Consider the following 16,866-nt stretch of genomic DNA (forward strand, 5'->3'; position numbering starts at 1 on the left):
CCACCCCTGTCTCATAGCCACTTTTTCCGATCCTCCAAATTTACTACAAAAATTTCCAAAGTCACACGTAAAGGACAAATACCTATAGGTGGTGACGCGGGCGAAAATTATTATTTTCCAATACTAACCTATAAAGTCAGTAATTTTAACTTGGGTCGTCCAAAAACTGATACCGGATGTTATCCGGAGGAGTGCAGACCGACCATAGAAATATGTCCGTTACATCTAGTCATCGGCAATGGGACGCTACGGGTATTTAAAAGGACTTTGGCCGTTTTGTGATTTTTCCGTGAGAAATCGAGGATACCAATAGGACGCGAACCTGTAATTTCCGTTCTACGGAATGATTCAGTAGGAAAGACAGACAGTTGAATCAACAACCTGTTGAAACACCTTTCACGTCGCGGATATTAAAAAGAAAAAAAAAAAAATTCCCTGACATTTTGTTCGCGTGCGATTTTCGTATAAACGATAGCGAATGAAGCAATTACGTACGAATTATTAATTCGTCGTATTATCGATAAATCTTCATGCATATTATTGCCAACTGCGATTCTATCGATAATTTCGTACTTTGCTCGAACACCAATAGTTTAAAGCCTCGTAACGATCGATCCAATGAAAAATACTCCATAACCGACTTCCATTTGATTAACGTTGTTCCCACTGGTCACGTGAGTCCGTAAATCTCATAACCTCGAAATACCCTCGCGCGCGCACTTGACGAGAACTCGAGATAAATTGCACTTGGCTAAGCTCAGTGTTTCCTAGTTTTATCAAAGATCTATGTGCGCGGGTCGTCTATTAAATCAAGGTTAACGAATTGCTCAACGGATATGAATTCTGAGTCCGATTTGATTTGTCGGAACTGGCATTGGATTTTGAAAAGCGTCAGGCTGTCGTATCTTCGGTGAGAGTAGAAGACGACGAGGAAAGACTCAGAGAGAGAGAGAGAGAGAGAGAGAGAGAGAGAGAGAGAGAGAAAATTACTTGCACTTTGGCGATCAGCCAATGGCACCGCACCGTTTACGCTTCCTGAACCTCCCGGTGAGAAAAGGCAGTTTAGGAGAAGAAACGAAATAGGAAAGAAGAAGAAAAAAAAGAGTAAACAGCCAGATCTTAATGCTTTAACATTCCTGTTTACGCGCCTTGCAATATACGCGCTCGCGCGCGGCTTTATCTGATTTCAGTCGATGAGACGTTAGGTAATGACGCACGAGGCTGCCGAGTATATCCCGATGTTGCATTCGATGATATACGTTTTGTTTATACGGCATAATTAACAAGATTTCAAGTCAAATAATCTCGTCGCTATTTAATCGCACGTGGACCAATTTTCTTTGCTGAAATTTCTTATTATTCCCGTTAAAAGGGTATTGGCGGGAAAGTGACATTCGAATCGAATGCAATTATTATTGCGGGGTTGAGGAGAAACGCTATGGCAAGATATTTGCATTTTTTCTTTTATTTTCAAGTATATAAAATTTTGTGAAAAAAATTCTTTTCTTCTTCCTCCCTCGACCCACTAGCTTCAGCTCAATGAATTTTCAATTTCTAATTATACCTTGCCAATCCACGAGTGTATTGACGAGCTATGCTTATCCGATTGACAATTGCTCAAGTTCATCTTTGCCAAAGGTCAATGTCTACCTTGTAAACAAAACTGAGCCAAGATTTACAGTTTGTTCTAATAATACAATTATTCCTGTACGAGTGTACTAGAAAATTTGCGCGTGCGAACAGCGTTTTTGGTAAACATACGCACGAGTGATGCAAGCGTATAAAGGGTAAACGTAATGAAATGAATTTTTTTTTTTAAATTGTAGATAAAATTCCTGCGGTTCGTTTTAAACCTTTATTTTTTTTTACCTTAATTCTTTTCCCAATTAAGCTCGACCAACTTCCTTATTTGTGATTCCACCGACAATGCCTCTGCCCCTTGCCCTTCTTTGCCCCACTCGTAACTCAATGGCTTTCAACATTAAAGTCAAGTTGCAAAGTCAAAGGCTGTGAATAACAAGGGCCAAAAAGTAGGAAGCTTGTACCGCTGTGTTTGAAGTGAATTGAAAGATCCTTTTAATAAAGAAGAAAAATTGGACGTATCTTTAAAAAAAAAAAAGCTTAATTCACCGTAAAGAAAAGATACGCCCGATACCATCGCCATTTGGTAGGTAAATTAACGTCAAACGGTCCTCTTGGCACAGGCGCCGTATCAAATGAATTTCAAGCGACAATTCTCAAGTTTGAGAAATCGCTTAAACCAGAAAAGTTAAACCTAATCAATTATCTCGTTGAAGTAGCGTTAAGATAGATTAGAAAAGAAAAGTACAATTCTATAATTAAATTTATATTCCTAATCAACCCTTCAAAAATCACTGCCCACAACATTCGCTCAAAAATTTTTTCGCAAATTTACCAATTATAATATATTTAAAAAAAAATACTAAATAATTTTGACTCACCATTCTCGCCCCATCACATGTCAGTCTCCTGGTGAACGTCGATTACCTCCAAATTTCCTTCTACGTCAGGGCTGAATGACGGACCGGGATATTTGAGAGTATACAAGAAAAAAATAAAGTTTTATCAAACAAAAAAAAATAAAGAAATCTTCCCCGATACGATCACGAGTTCTCCGAAATATTTTAAGCTTCGATACACGCAACCAGCGAAGTGCGTTAAGAACGCACAACGAGGATCAACACGGAATTGATGCGCACACGCGTAAGACGCGAGACCGACTAAACTATGCCTCTGGCACGAAGTAGCCCCTGCACAGCGCCACCTGCTCAGCACGTCGCTTATCAACTCGACCAAACTATATATATATATGTGTATATATATATATATATATATATATATATCCCTAAGAGAAGAATATATCCCCAGTATCCCCGGTATATAGTACATAGTATATCCATCTACAGTATACAATATAGTATACAGTATATATGCTACATATCCCTAAGAGAAGAATATATCCCTAGCCCCTGCACAGCGCCACCTGCTCAGCACGTCGCTTATCAACTCGACCAAACTATATATATATATGTGTATATATATATATATATATATATATATCCCTAAGAGAAGAATATATCCCCAGTATCCCCGGTATATAGTACATAGTATATCCATCTACAGTATACAATATAGTATACAGTATATATGCTACATGGGGATCAGTTTCTTTAGTACTTTAGCTATTGTACAAATGGTACTTGAGCCAAGATATAAGTAAGTCTATTCAGCACGAGTATAAATGGATCTACGTGTGCAGGTATATAACCACGGTGAAACTAAAGAACGCGATTACGACTAGTAATGCATAAGATGCATATGCAGGGCGCATATGTGAAAAAAAAATTATAAATATTCGAAATACGTCCAAGCGGTATTACAGGGTCCAGGTAAAATCTGCTTCCCACGTTAAAACCATAATTTCTCAGTGTAACGAGGGACGGTTTGAAAGTGAATAAATTTTTTTCATTAGAGAAAAAAAATTAAATTTCAATAGCTACGATTCCACGTGACACGAAGGATCGAAACTCCAATAAGAAAAGAGAGCTTTGTTAGGAGTTGCGAAAAAAAATATTTTGCATGAATTTTTTGACGTAACGCCGTACGGTGATTTTTAGCAGATTCACGCGACTTCGGAACCACGCTTTGCGCGATAAGGTTGTTCAAAGCAAAGGAGCGCGTTACTACTTTAAATAAGTTACCTTTGAAGTCGAATCAAATATTTTTTTTTACTCGCTATCCTTTTCTTTCTTACGTACGAATATTTTAGGATATCGGTAACCACGCAAACGCTTTGTACATTTTACACGGGCTCGATTTTCGTTCGCTCTGCCACCCCACTTCCCCTCCTTTCCCCCTCCCTATACGCGTCCATTAACCCTGGAAGGGTTTCTCACCCTTAGTTCAGACTCTCACCAACTTCTTCATGTAAATCATATACGGAAGTTTTGGAATTTTCAGGATATTAATGACTGCCGTATATGGGTTGTTTGATAATTTTTGTTGGGTTATTTTTGAAATTAAAAAAATGCCCGGGATGAGTCAGTTGGAAATTTATGATGGATTCTATCGTGGTTGGATATATTTGCATGTTTTGTAAGTGATCGAGGTAGTGTGCTGTAACGATAACGTCCTGATAACGAAAATTGATAGTGCAATTTTCGCAAATCAATCGGTGCCGCATACTTTGGTATAAAGTCTTTCGCGAAACGATTCGATTGGTAAGGGAATTTTTGTTTTCGATTAAAACTGAAATATCGGTAGTTTTGAAATTATTGATTGATTATCGGTAGTAGGACGAAGTTTATGTTGTCTTTTTGTGTGCTTTGTAATGAACCATTGTTGTGGGATTAATTTTTATTCTTTAATAAGGATACGAAGTCAGGATTTTATATGGTAAAATATTAAAATTTTCATTGAGTTATTCGGTGTTTTATCACGACGAATATTTTTCAATATAAATCTCTTTATTCTAGTCGATGACAATCGGTATCGTCTTCGTGATAGTTATCAAGCGTATCTCGTTCACAATTCAAAATTAATTATATTATTTTTATTATATAAAAATATTCGAGTAAATTAGACTAAAGCGATTAACTCTAAATATTGAATAATTTTTAGGAACGTTCCTACGACTATGGAAAGTCATGTGCGCCAATGTATATAGAACTGTAGTAAATGACAGTTGACAGTTGCTTGTTTGGAAATTTTTTTAAAAATTAAGATATAAATCGAACGAGAAACGCACGGTAAAATTATTACGAAGAAAATTGAAATTAATTTATAAATAAAAAAAATCTATTATGGATCGTCATTGGAGGAAAATGATTTTTCGAACATTTTTAATTAATCTAAATTGACTTGTCATATTATAATTACCTGTTTCTCATCCCTTTATTAGCTTATTGGGATCTTTTAAAACGAAACACGTAATTTCTGGAAATTTTTAAAACCGATGAAGAACAAGGATATTTGATCGTTTATCATTGAAAAAAAATAGTTGATCCATTTGGAACTCGAGACGATAGAAAATTCTTTGACCATAATCGAGATATGCGAATTTTCTATGATATCCGAGTACCTTAAACCTTGAAGTAACCCGCCATCTGTTCAATCTTCCCTTTTGAGACTTTGAAGTCGAAAATTCCATTTTATGGGTTACAGCTATGTAAACTTAACTAACCTAAAACTTCTCATAGGATATTTTACTATTATAATTCAACTGTCTAGAAGTATAAAAACATATTGCTATAAAATAGCTATTTATTTATGGGATAATCAGACTAGTATTTAACAGATTGATTTCTATGGTGCTTGACAAAGTAATAATGAGGATTGCAATTGAACTTTTCTTTTAATGTAATCGGCAGTACAGAAATAATTTTTGAAATTTCAACAATAATCGTAACATTGAGAAGTTTATCAACAACCAAAAAACAGGAATGCCTTTATATAGAAGTCATCAGTTTAAATGAAAAAAATGCATGGACTTGGGCATTCCAATGTGAAATTCATATTTTAGGAAAATGCATTAAGATATTTGTATCATTGTCAGAGAGATATTAACAAGGAAATTCTTTGTACATAGTTGTATATCACGTGCTAAGAAAATGCAACGAATGAAATTCTTTTATTTTTTTTTTCATTAACAATGAAAAAAAAACGCAGAATTAGAGATAGATACTAGGAATCAATCTGATCTGTCACAATTCTGGAAAACAATAGTACAAATTTTTCTGTCTTTGAACAAGATTAAAAATGCAATTATCTTTCAAAATTTGTGCATCGTTGCATCAAGAATACCACATACACGTACTCTTCCTACACGTTTCATCTCGACCACGTCGATCAACGTCTACGCGAATGTTTTGGATGTGTCAAATATGCTTTACACTATTTGATAAACTTCTTTCTTTAACAAATGTAATAATGATATCACAATAATTCTCGATGCAATTCAATTAATACTAAGACATCTTCGTCTTGAATTAATATTCATATTCACAAATATATATAATAAAATGCGACGCTGTCGAGCAGAACTGCATTTACCTCGAGGGACCCGAGGAATCGACTGGGCAAGCGTCAACGCGAATACATAAAAAATATAAATACTCATAAAGCATTTGAATCGTCACTAATATTTTCATTTGCGTAAAAAAAAAAGCGGTTTGCAAGGTTTTCAAATTCACGTGAATAATAATCCATCTATGAGTTCAGCCACTGCAAAAACTTGATTAGGACATCACAGGGAGGGCTGCAGAGTATGGATAAACTTGTAGGAAGCACCAGAAACACGGTTCGTCAATGGATCTCTGAGGATTCAATTCAAGGTCATCTTGTTAACGTTCATGAAAGTCGTATCAACCGACTTAGCATTTACTTTTCTTGGATCTACGAAGATCTCAGTGTGCTCGCGTGTTCCCTCAAGAGACTCATAAACTCTATAAGTGCGGTAGACAATGACGCCTCGACCACCTTTGGGGGTAGCCAACCTTTCAAGTTTGTATTCATGATCCAGGTGAAGCGACATTTGTTCTCATCTTCTACGATGTTCTCCGTGGCCCAACAACCGACGCCATTTTCCCCTCTGCAAAAGGAAATGTTTAAGTTTCATTCTAAATCAATAAACAGTCTTATGAGTTATCTAATTCTAGTGAACGTTACCTCACGAAGCCCTTGCGCACTGGAATGGGTGAGAATTGTATGGAAGTTCCGCAGCTTATGAAAAAATCATCCTTCTTGCCACAACGTCTCAGAATTACAAAATCACGAGCGCTTACCATTCCACCGCCCTGGGCAGAGGTGGCTTGATAAACTATATCAGTGTTCTCGTCTATTGGCTGTACAGAGATAATAATAATAATGAATACAATGGTATCCTGGATTCTGATAAATTTCCAAAAATTTATATATTCATCCTTCCTTATGAATTACCTGTATCTTTTTCGACTCTGCCACGAGTCGGTTCCAGCTTGGAATTGCTTCAATGTGTTTGAACAGATCGTCCAGCAAGGCCCAGGCAGGCACGTCGATGATACCCTTGAACAAGCAAAGAGCAGATTATTCATTGATAATCATCAACGGGCACGAGGGGAACCGTGAATTAAAGAATCGAATTATGAATTTAATGACAACTAACTTGGCAAGCTAGCAAGCTCAAAGGAACCGTCGTGTCTGGTAAGATAAGATATAAATTTCTTCATCCGAGTCAAGTCCCCAAGTCAATGTAAAAGTTGTTTCGTCTAGCGAACCATGTCTACGTGAGTTTCTTCGAGCTCCTCGTTCCCATAGGGCTTACCGTGATCTTGAAAATTCTTCCATCCGGTTTAGGAAGACTCATCGAGGATATGACGTCACCCTCCGTGGTAATACTTTCGTCTTTCCAGTTGGAGGACATCAGCAACTCGTAGGCACGATCCAACGTAATTGCCGCCACTCTCTTGTATTCGTCAACCTGAGGGAACAAATAAAATTCTTAGCTAATGATTAACGAGCAGCAAGAACATACGAGTAACAGATGACAACGATCATCGACTTGAAGGAATGATTAGAGTAATTGGATACACGTGGTTACGTCAAGCTCCTTTTTCTCTTTAAGGACTGAACAAACACAAAGAACATTTCAGTCTATTCTCCATGAACTTTATTTACCTGCAACAGGTGTCTTCTGAATCATTCAAGAATCAGTCATCGCAATTACTCTACTACGTACATTTCACTGACCATAGAGAATATTCAAAGACTGATAAATCCATTTTATAACATTCACAACGCAATCCTTATTTGATTTACTGATATTGTTTATTAAAACACTGTATATATATTTCGAATCGCTAATCCCGTGGTTGTAATCAAAATGCAAATTTTCAGAAACTTACACCAGCAGAACACGTGCTACTGTCCAATACGTCTATGCCCTGTATTACGTCCCATGTATTACAACTGGAATGACGTTTCTTCTGCACTCGGCGTTCTCCGAAGAAGAATCCTCTGAGGAACCTCATGTCGCACGCGACGAACAAGACTGAAGGCAAAACCATTGGTATTCTCTTTATGTAAATCGCTGTGAAGTAAGCGCGATCAAGATCAGACGGCAGCTGGTTCAAGAGGAATTACAGATGCCGATGATATTCAAAGGCACAAGAAGAAGAAGGAAAAGAAATATGTCAATAATGGAATACAGCAAGTACGACACTTCGTGAAGTTCCAAAAAGATGGTTCTTTGTGAATTATACCGTTATGTGCAATTATATCACTTGAAAAATTCGTTGGGCAGATCGATGTACGTGGTGGGCTGACGAATGATTAACTGAGCGTCTGATTAGTGGAGACTAAGATTTATATTTTGTGTGAAAAAGAAAAACCGTTGAGTATGAGTTAACAGTGCAGGTGCAGTATGATACATTTTCTGTATATAGGATTGAACAGTAATTAACACATTGCGTACGGGTCACGAGATATCTCGTTTTCATGATTTTTTTTCGATTCAATGTGCAACTTAAGCAACGAGCGGCAAATATTTTTGTTATCACGTTAAACAAGCCTCTCCCATTCTTAAGACAAATGATGAGCAAAATAATTGAATTTTGACATTCGCAGCAGTAGCTCGCTAGACATTGTAGCCAGTACCTCAGGTCCTCGGTAGATCTGTGCCGATCGTTGTACGTACCGTATCTTATAAAGTGTTCTTTTATTCTCCATTTTGGAATTTCAATGTGTTAACACGACTACTATTAAAATTTACAGGTACAATTTTTTAATAAAAGTTATATGGTACACAAGGGGCTAACGTATGGTGATAACCATTTTATAGCCTATGGGGCTTACGAAATTAGAAGGTGAACTAATTTTTTTAATTTCTCATATTGGTATGTTGTCTTTTCATGATACAATAAAGAATCTTGAAAAAAGAAAGACTCTATGATATAAAATTACTTTAGGTTATCTATAAAAATATAATGTCCCACATAAAAAAGCGGAAGAATTTATTTATATGTTATAAGTGATAGAAAAACCTTATTTAATTGATTCCTGCACATTTCAGAAGCCACATGTCCTACTTTCTTTTCCTAATCTGCAGTTGCCTCTGACTCAAATACTTTTGGATATACTGAGCGTGACAATAAGTTATTGCCCTTGCTGTATATATTTGTATAAATCTGCTTGTAATCACTGAGCTATTCTCTATCTTATTAAAAAAGCAAAATCACCATGGTGCATGTAATTATTATAACTTTTAACTATCAGCTGTCCACCAGCCTGATGTTACGATGTACTTTTTCTTTTTAAATATCAACCATAAAGTTCAATTATTAAAAAAACATTTACAATATTTTAAATAGTGAATAGAAGCAAATCATAATTTATTTGACCTATGCTAGTACTATTAATTGTACTTAATTGTTGACTAATAAACGTGGGGTTCTGCCTACGCGAGTTGTGAAGAAAAAATTACTACTAATAACTACTAATAACATCTTGCATGTCAAACAATATTCAATGTATCTACAGTGAAAGTTGCTGCTAAATTAACTGAATTAATTTAATTAATCATTCCCTCTAGTGCGATTCATGTCGTATCTTCTGGCATACAAAATATGAATATAAATAATAATAAAAAAAACAAACCTTTTGGCGAGACAATCTTGGCAGGATTGGTATAACGAATTCTTCTGACGTTCTTATTGATCGTCTTGAATTATTTTGTCTTGGAGTATAATCCTCATCGTCGGAACGATCTGGTGTATCCATGGGGGTATAAAAATTCGCAACACTCTCTGTATATTGACCAGCACCGGTTAGAAAGCGTCCAAGAAGCGGCGCCCTTTCCGAATCGAAGGAGCTTACCCCTATATAAAAATGTCGCTTTTAATCAAGTGACTATTAATAATTATCTTACAGCATGTAAAAAAATATATTTTACCGAGAATCCAATCACGAGCCTGCGTTTCTTGAGGTATGACTCTAAAGTCAAAGAACCAGGCTTCTCCCCATGCCAGGACAAAGGACGTTAGAACCAGCAGAACTTGAAAAACAGGCTGACTACTTTGCGACCACTAAAGAAAAATATTTTCGAACAATTTTAATCGGCATTTAATGTAAATGTGATTGAATTGGACGTATGAGGAAACTTACGTCAAACAAAAAGACTTTGGCTATGAGAAAGGCACATGTCGCGGTAGTGGACAGCTGAGAGAGAATAATAAATAATATATTATCAAATTAATTGATTAAGTTTAAATGTAGAATTTCCTTGTTACTTACGGCTATGATGCACCAGTGATTTATATACAGTAGCCCATAAAATAGTAACAAAACCGTAAACCTACATACGGCAGCCATCTACAAATAGATTCATATATAAACTATGATGTTTTTAAAGTTGATCGTTCAAAACAGATACACCCGTTCCTTCGTTTACGCGCAGCAGTATCCGTCGCACGTGGATTCGTTTTACGCGAATGAAAGTCGCATAAATAGAGTCGATCAGTACAAAGGAAAACAAAATATTGGAAAGAAAAGCTGGTACAAGTTTTAGAAATCGCTGAATAATCATAACCAGCTTGTAGAAAACAAACACTGTGCTGGTTAGTTACTTTTAAAAATTCTAGGAAAATATATTTTCTGGTTGCGTAAATTCAGATCGCCTTTGAAAAATGCCGTGTAAACAGTGTTATAACTTTCCACGTAAATGATGGGAAGGGTGTATTTCATTTTTCAAAACCTACCACTATGTCGAAGAGTGACGTTTTGATTTGATAATGAACAACCTGCTTGATAAATGCCGTCTCCACGTTATCGCCTGTTAGCTGAAATTTTTTGTGAAAATTAAACTTTTCGTTATAATAATATTTAACGAGTCGTAGAGAAAAAAATATAATTTACCGTAGTACAAATGAGCCACATCAGGCACGTGAAGAGTAGATCAAATGTGACAAAGAGACAAAAGAATCTTCTCACATTTGACATTCTACCCCGATGTCTGGCACCCGCGATGAGATCCTCGCTGACGACGATGTCCGGAGTCCTGTTAACGCTATGCTGGGTAAATGAACTCCTCTGGGACTGAACCGAACCCGTTAAAATTGCTTCGGCTGCCGCCCTGATCTGACGGTCTTCGTCTGACATTTTGTACAATTTTCAAGCTCTGCAGCGACGACCTGCAATAAAATTAGGAAACGCTAGAAAGTTGTTATTAGAATTTTCAATTTAGAAATTAACAAATTAATTTTAAACAACTATATACGAGATAACTTTACCATAGATGCAATCGTAAAAAGATAACTTTACGTCGAGGAAGATCACTGATTTCACATCGGCTAAACTCGTTAAACAGCTTGGAGGACATTTTAATATTGAAGAATGCGTCTCTTAAAAAATTTCTTATATTCATCAAGGTTATAATTATCAAGGAAGTGAATCGTAAGCGTCACTCGCTAATTTAGCCATTTTTAAAAAGAAGCTCAATAATTCATTTATAAAACAATAACGCTCCGTCTCCATTTTGGATTTCAAACATTTTCTCATTGACCGTTAACAGAAACAATTCGACCGACGATTTAAATATTTCAGATTATTTGTTCACAAAGCCAATGTAACATCATCACCATCATTTGTGCAATAAAATGTATGGTTAAATTAATCACCTAAATATCAATTAAAAGTGCCCATAAATTTGCGAATTTAAATGCACACTCCAAGCATAATTTATATAATTTTTAATTGAGCAATCCGATCCAATTGAGGCAAATGATCTATAAAACTTATGTTAGTCTATCTGAACAGGAACACAGCAAGGAAAACAAATAATAAAACGTCTTGTTATCGTCTTCAACTAGGAAATGACTGCGCGACTTTGTTCTCCATTCAAAAAGCATTGAATCGGGCTGCCTCAAACATCTCACGCGCCTAATCACGAGTTACTTAGCCTTTTAATAAGTTTAGAATTTCACAGCGATCCAATGTACACAGTTTTGTCATGCTAATTCAAATTTGTGAGAAAAAAGTATTGCGCAACGCATCGTTATTCGGTAATCATTCAACATTTCGTTTTCTAATTGACATGCCATTATAAACTATCCAACACGATTAATTAAGAGAATCTTGTTATATGTTCCAATTTACACGTCGTCAATTCAACAACGTAATAACGAATGACAGTGACATGCAATTGTATTACGATGTTCCAATATATATTCTACATATATGACAAAGGACGGATACGTCATTAATCGGCTCAACGTTGTGTAACAAAGTCACTGTATATTTATTTATTTATTTATATAACTTACACAACTTTCGTGAGAACGAACACTCATACAAAGTATTACTGCTACGGACGTCATACGAATGTATACAGATAAATAATATGATAAAAAAAAAATTCTCTTTTAATTGTTTGCGGTCATAATACTTCTTGGTGCGGTGCACATCTTGCTGGGAACATCCCGGATTTCGACCTCAAAGAGTTAAAAGTACAGAATAAAGTGTCGGAATATTTATTGGAATTCGAAATAATTTTTATTTATAATCTAAGAGCAGATTTTCCACGTTTTAATTTAACAGTCGTGAACTGACATTGAAAAAATTGCTTCTTTATCAAAGCAAACGGCCATGATCGTTGACATCGAGGACGTCTCGACTTTGTGATATTGACAGGATACCTAACCTCAACAAGTCTTAATGTACGTGAACGGAGGTACTAATTAAATCATGGTTAAAATATATTGTCCGAAAAGCATTACGATTAAATAAACGTTGGCCGCATGATATCAACATTAAATACGGGACACGTATTTTCAACATAATCGAGCATTTTCTGTTGTACAGAAAATATTGACTAGCACTTTATTGCTTTACCGTTTCTATGTTGTCAGGACTCATGAATTTTGTCTCCGTATCGAGACTACTCTCCACGGATTGCTGCACGTGAACATCTTGTTGTATCACTACTTATTGTTATACTATTGTGCATTCGTCTACTAATACATTTTTTCACAAACGCATAAACACAGTCTCAAGTTGATAACTAAAACTTTTATGTTAGATTAAACACTTTAGAAGTAACAAGCACCGTGCATCAAAACTGCCACTGGTGCCATCTTTAACTAGTACTGTTGCCAACGTACCGAGTATCGGTAAGACAGAAATTAGTAAAAAAAAAAACAGGTATTCTAAAAAGTTATATGTAACTTTTTTATATTAATATTACTTTTATTATTTACAATTAAAAAAATATAAATTATGCCAGATTCTGATTATATATATAGTTCTCCACCATGAAATGCGTTTCAATCTTTCTAATTCTAAAATTAATTATTTACCTTTAAATATTATAAATATATGACATTGCAGATTATCCCTATATGGTTTTTGAAATATAATATTTCATTCAGGTACGGACACTAGTTCTAATCCAATCCATTATGCTGTTCCATTCGTTCAATCCCTTTCTGTATATAATTACAATTCACTAGTTTGTCACTTAATAGTAAAAGATGAATAAGATTACAGCGAGACACTGAAAATTTTGTTCATACCTATAGTGCTAAACAAAGGTTGTCCTTTGGCTATGTCTGTTAGTTACACATCATGGAAACGTTGTTTTTGGATTAAAAAAGTAAAGCTTCACTTACAAACGTTTTGTCTTCGCCAATCTCACCAAAACTGGTCGCACTGCATGACTTTTTTTTTGTTTATTCCGGAAGTACGATTGTTCGCAATGCATCTTCTGGATGAACTTCCAATACGGCTATTGTGCCGTCGTTAAACGGTACTGCTATTCCCCCATCGAGAACCAAGCCTGCATCGAAGCACTGTGAACGAATAGTTAATTTGTTACAATATCCTCGTGGTTGAATATCCTTCGAAGTCTGCCAGGTGTTAGTGACTATCATATCTCTGATGGAATAGCATAATCTAGGATCCTCTGAAAGAATACATTTGTTAATATATTTGTTAGAGAAATAAAGAGAACTTTATGTAATTTTCATAGAAACTCACCAGGAGGATATCGTAGCTTCTTATTATATGCTTTACATATTTGCTTAATCTCTTCGTCAGAGTATATTTTCTCTGGATTTGCTTCCTTTAGGAGCTCCTTGATAGTCTGTGGCGATAAACTATTTATTGCTGTATGCCAGGAAGTTGATCCTGTTCCTGTGCTCACACACAAACCAGAGCTCTTTACTTTGTAAAATCTCTCCTCGTTCTCTAATGTCATTTGCAGGGAGCTTGTCCTTGCCGATAAAGATTCACCCATGAATACCTGAAAATAGATAATTATTTAATAGTTTTTATACTTGTCAATTAATAAGTAATATAAAAGTACACTTACTTCGTTAAGCGCAAGCCAGGGTAATCGCCTTTCGTTTGGCAATTCAATACTTGGATTTGTTTGCGGTTCTTGATGCACATAAAACCTACAGATGATTAGACGAATGTGATATTTGAAATTTAAAACAGTAATGTCAAAACTCAATTAGCAGGGGCAACGTGCACAGGATAAATAATTAAGGAAATGAAGCAGCTTCACACTAAACAAATAAAACGTGCTAATTATTAAAGCGTTCACAGGATCTTGGGATACGTATAATGTATACAATATATAAATTGGCAAATTCGAAATCAATCAAATGACAGAAGGGACTAATGGTTTTAAAAAATTAAAATAAACCATGCAACGGAGAGTCGAGAATCATTCGAGATTTACCAGTTTACATAGTTTTTTTCCATGGCAGAGTCTTTATCAGTGCAAATCTGTCTGTACCTTTCTGCACAGGAATATCTTCCCTTCTCGTGCATGTGAAAAGGTGGGTTCCATATTCCTTTACCCTTAAGGGTAATCCTTATTCTGGTCCTCATGAGATATCTAAACTGTCCAGCCTTGAGAAGTTCGAAGATCTCTGGTATCTTTTTAGTGTATTGTACAGGCAGCATGAGGAAGCCCTCTGAAGAAGTTGGATCTGAATTTATACCCATGATCGGTTTACAATTATCAAATATCAAGTTGGATGCCAGGAGAAAAGTCCCATCGCCGCCAATAGGTAAAATAAAATCGGCCCAGACGAATGCACGATGATCGAGATTGAGCCTGAAAGAATACAAGAAAATATATTTTAAAAAATACATGAAGTAGAATTTCTCTTCTTGTAAAAATACATTCTTTTTTACTCACCTATTCATTATCCTGTATTCTATGTTCATCTTTCTCAAAATCTCAACAGTCTGATTCTCAGCCGTTTTATTCGCATAATGACTAGCCAACATGGCATCGTAATTTGAACCTCTGTCTATAAGCTTTTGCTTAAGCTCGGACTCTTTTAAATTAGGTTCACGAAGTTTTTCAAAATAATATCGTGATATTTTGGCTAATATTACAACCCTCTTTGGTACAAAGCTGGATTCGCATCTGCGGAACACTTGAAGATTCTTGTAGGCATTCCCATGGTAGTGCAGAAGCTGGAGTGCACCTACGCAGAATATATATAAATTTATTTCCAATTTTTTATCATTAAACAATTTTTAGAGGCAGACTTGCTCCCATCCATGTCTGCCTTAATTTTTTCGCAAGGTCGTATTATTTTTTTAATTAATTGTCAATATCAACATTATAAAAGCAGATAATTGCGTTTAGTTGAGAAACAGTCGTATATCATGTGTTTTACGAATTTAATCTTTGATCATTTGACAGATACGGGTCAAAAGTGCTTCGAGTCGTATCATCTCGAACAACCAGTCATAACGATACGAAAAAAATGTATCACATATGAAATCAGCATGCATACAGAGCAGTCACGTGCCGGTGACAGTATTTCCCAATTAAAAATTTTTCCGATGTGCATGTCGAGGAAAAATGTTATTTTATATAGAGCCACGACGTAATATCGTCAGTGATAACTCACTGAACATAAACGTTATTTAACCTTGCGAAACGATCATAAAATCATAAGCATTACGGCGAACTGCGTGTATTCAAGTTATTAAAGTGATAATCTACAAACGGTTAGCAATATCATTTAATGATTATAATTCGATACACAGACCACCGATCATCTACTCAAACGACCAATTCCAAAATGTCAATAACTTCTAAGATAATCACGCGGTGAAAACTCATTACTTTATACGAAAACACTACCAAAACAGTGTTAACAAAACAAGAAAACTGAAGTTAAATGCGATAAAGGACTGTCAACAGTATACATACACTATGTTTATTCTTATATCCACGGTATCTCGAAAGACAAACAAAAGAATGTCAAAGGTTCACGAAGATACATATACAGCGGCAAAACATTATACGAAATAAATATCGTGTGCTATGTTCAGGAATGATAATTTTATACAATCCATATTAAAAAAGCTGCTGAAATTTGTAAAATTGTTGTCAACGTAAGTGTTAGGTTCGTTTGAATGTTGGCGCCACAAGCAACCGTGATTGCGTCACCGTTGCCAAGTAATAGATTTTTTCCCAATAACTGTACACACCTACAACAGTGTTCACGCGTTTCGCTGGACGGGATTAATTTTTCATTTAGATTAATCCTGATCGATATAATCTATAGTCGTGTTGAAGATATAAGAGTGATCAGAGAGAGATGTTATATCGCGATGAATGAGGCGACTGTTCCTCAGAAAATGATTTCTAGGTATTGCAATTACTCACGAGTACTTTCTCTTAGCAGGTAGTTAAGATTCGCCATGATGACAACGATGACGGTGACGATGATTCTCTTGAACGCATGTATCTCGCGATGATGAGGAATGACACGATGCGATAGACAGTAATACTGTAAAAGCGTTTATAACCTCTGAATTGGTTCCGAGGCCGGCAAGAATACG

General features: G+C 35.7%; 2 protein-coding genes and 1 long non-coding RNA gene across 11 annotated transcripts in view; 1 reads left to right on the plus strand and 2 right to left on the minus strand.

Moving 5' to 3' along the window:
- The window catches only part of LOC107273553 (diacylglycerol kinase 1), a 47,374-nt gene extending 44,607 nt beyond the window's left edge, over positions 1–2,767 (minus strand). Inside the window, exon 1 of one of the 2 annotated variants that reach the window (XM_025090931.1) lies at positions 2,463–2,767. The gene's annotated coding sequence lies outside the window, so the exon portion shown is untranslated. The remainder of the gene's footprint in view (positions 1–2,462) is intronic. The other variant, XM_025090930.1, reaches the window with a different exon arrangement.
- The window catches only part of LOC107273557, a 14,447-nt gene extending 6,419 nt beyond the window's left edge, over positions 1–8,028 (plus strand). Inside the window, exon 4 of the long non-coding RNA XR_001539269.2 lies at positions 7,894–8,028. This is a non-coding gene — a long non-coding RNA (uncharacterized LOC107273557). The remainder of the gene's footprint in view (positions 1–7,893) is intronic.
- LOC107273555 (steroidogenic acute regulatory protein-like) lies at positions 4,467–16,863 on the minus strand. 8 transcript variants are annotated; one of them, XM_015751900.2, is made up of 11 exons: positions 13,659–13,824; positions 10,909–11,183; positions 10,752–10,832; positions 10,288–10,365; positions 10,159–10,212; positions 9,947–10,079; positions 9,652–9,872; positions 7,322–7,477; positions 6,958–7,062; positions 6,688–6,863; positions 4,467–6,610 (listed from the first exon to the last, which is right to left on the minus strand). In XM_015751900.2, the coding sequence occupies exons 2-11, from the start codon at positions 11,149–11,151 to the stop codon at positions 6,415–6,417; spliced, it is 1,443 nt and encodes a 480-aa protein (XP_015607386.1). In that variant the 5' UTR covers positions 11,152–11,183; positions 13,659–13,824; the 3' UTR covers positions 4,467–6,414. The 8 variants fall into 8 exon arrangements, 5 of the variants coding, with proteins under 5 accessions (XP_015607386.1, XP_024946701.1, XP_015607384.1 ...); XM_025090933.1 differs by having other exon boundaries at positions 10,909–11,204; positions 13,659–13,788; XM_015751898.2 differs by lacking the exon at positions 13,659–13,824 and adding an exon at positions 12,883–13,538.
- Between the last annotated feature and the right edge of the window lie 3 nt (positions 16,864–16,866).

Source organism: Cephus cinctus, unplaced genomic scaffold (genome assembly GCF_000341935.2).
Source record: "Cephus cinctus unplaced genomic scaffold, Ccin1 Ccin1_scaffold1719, whole genome shotgun sequence".
NCBI classification, from domain to species: domain Eukaryota; kingdom Metazoa; phylum Arthropoda; class Insecta; order Hymenoptera; family Cephidae; genus Cephus; species Cephus cinctus.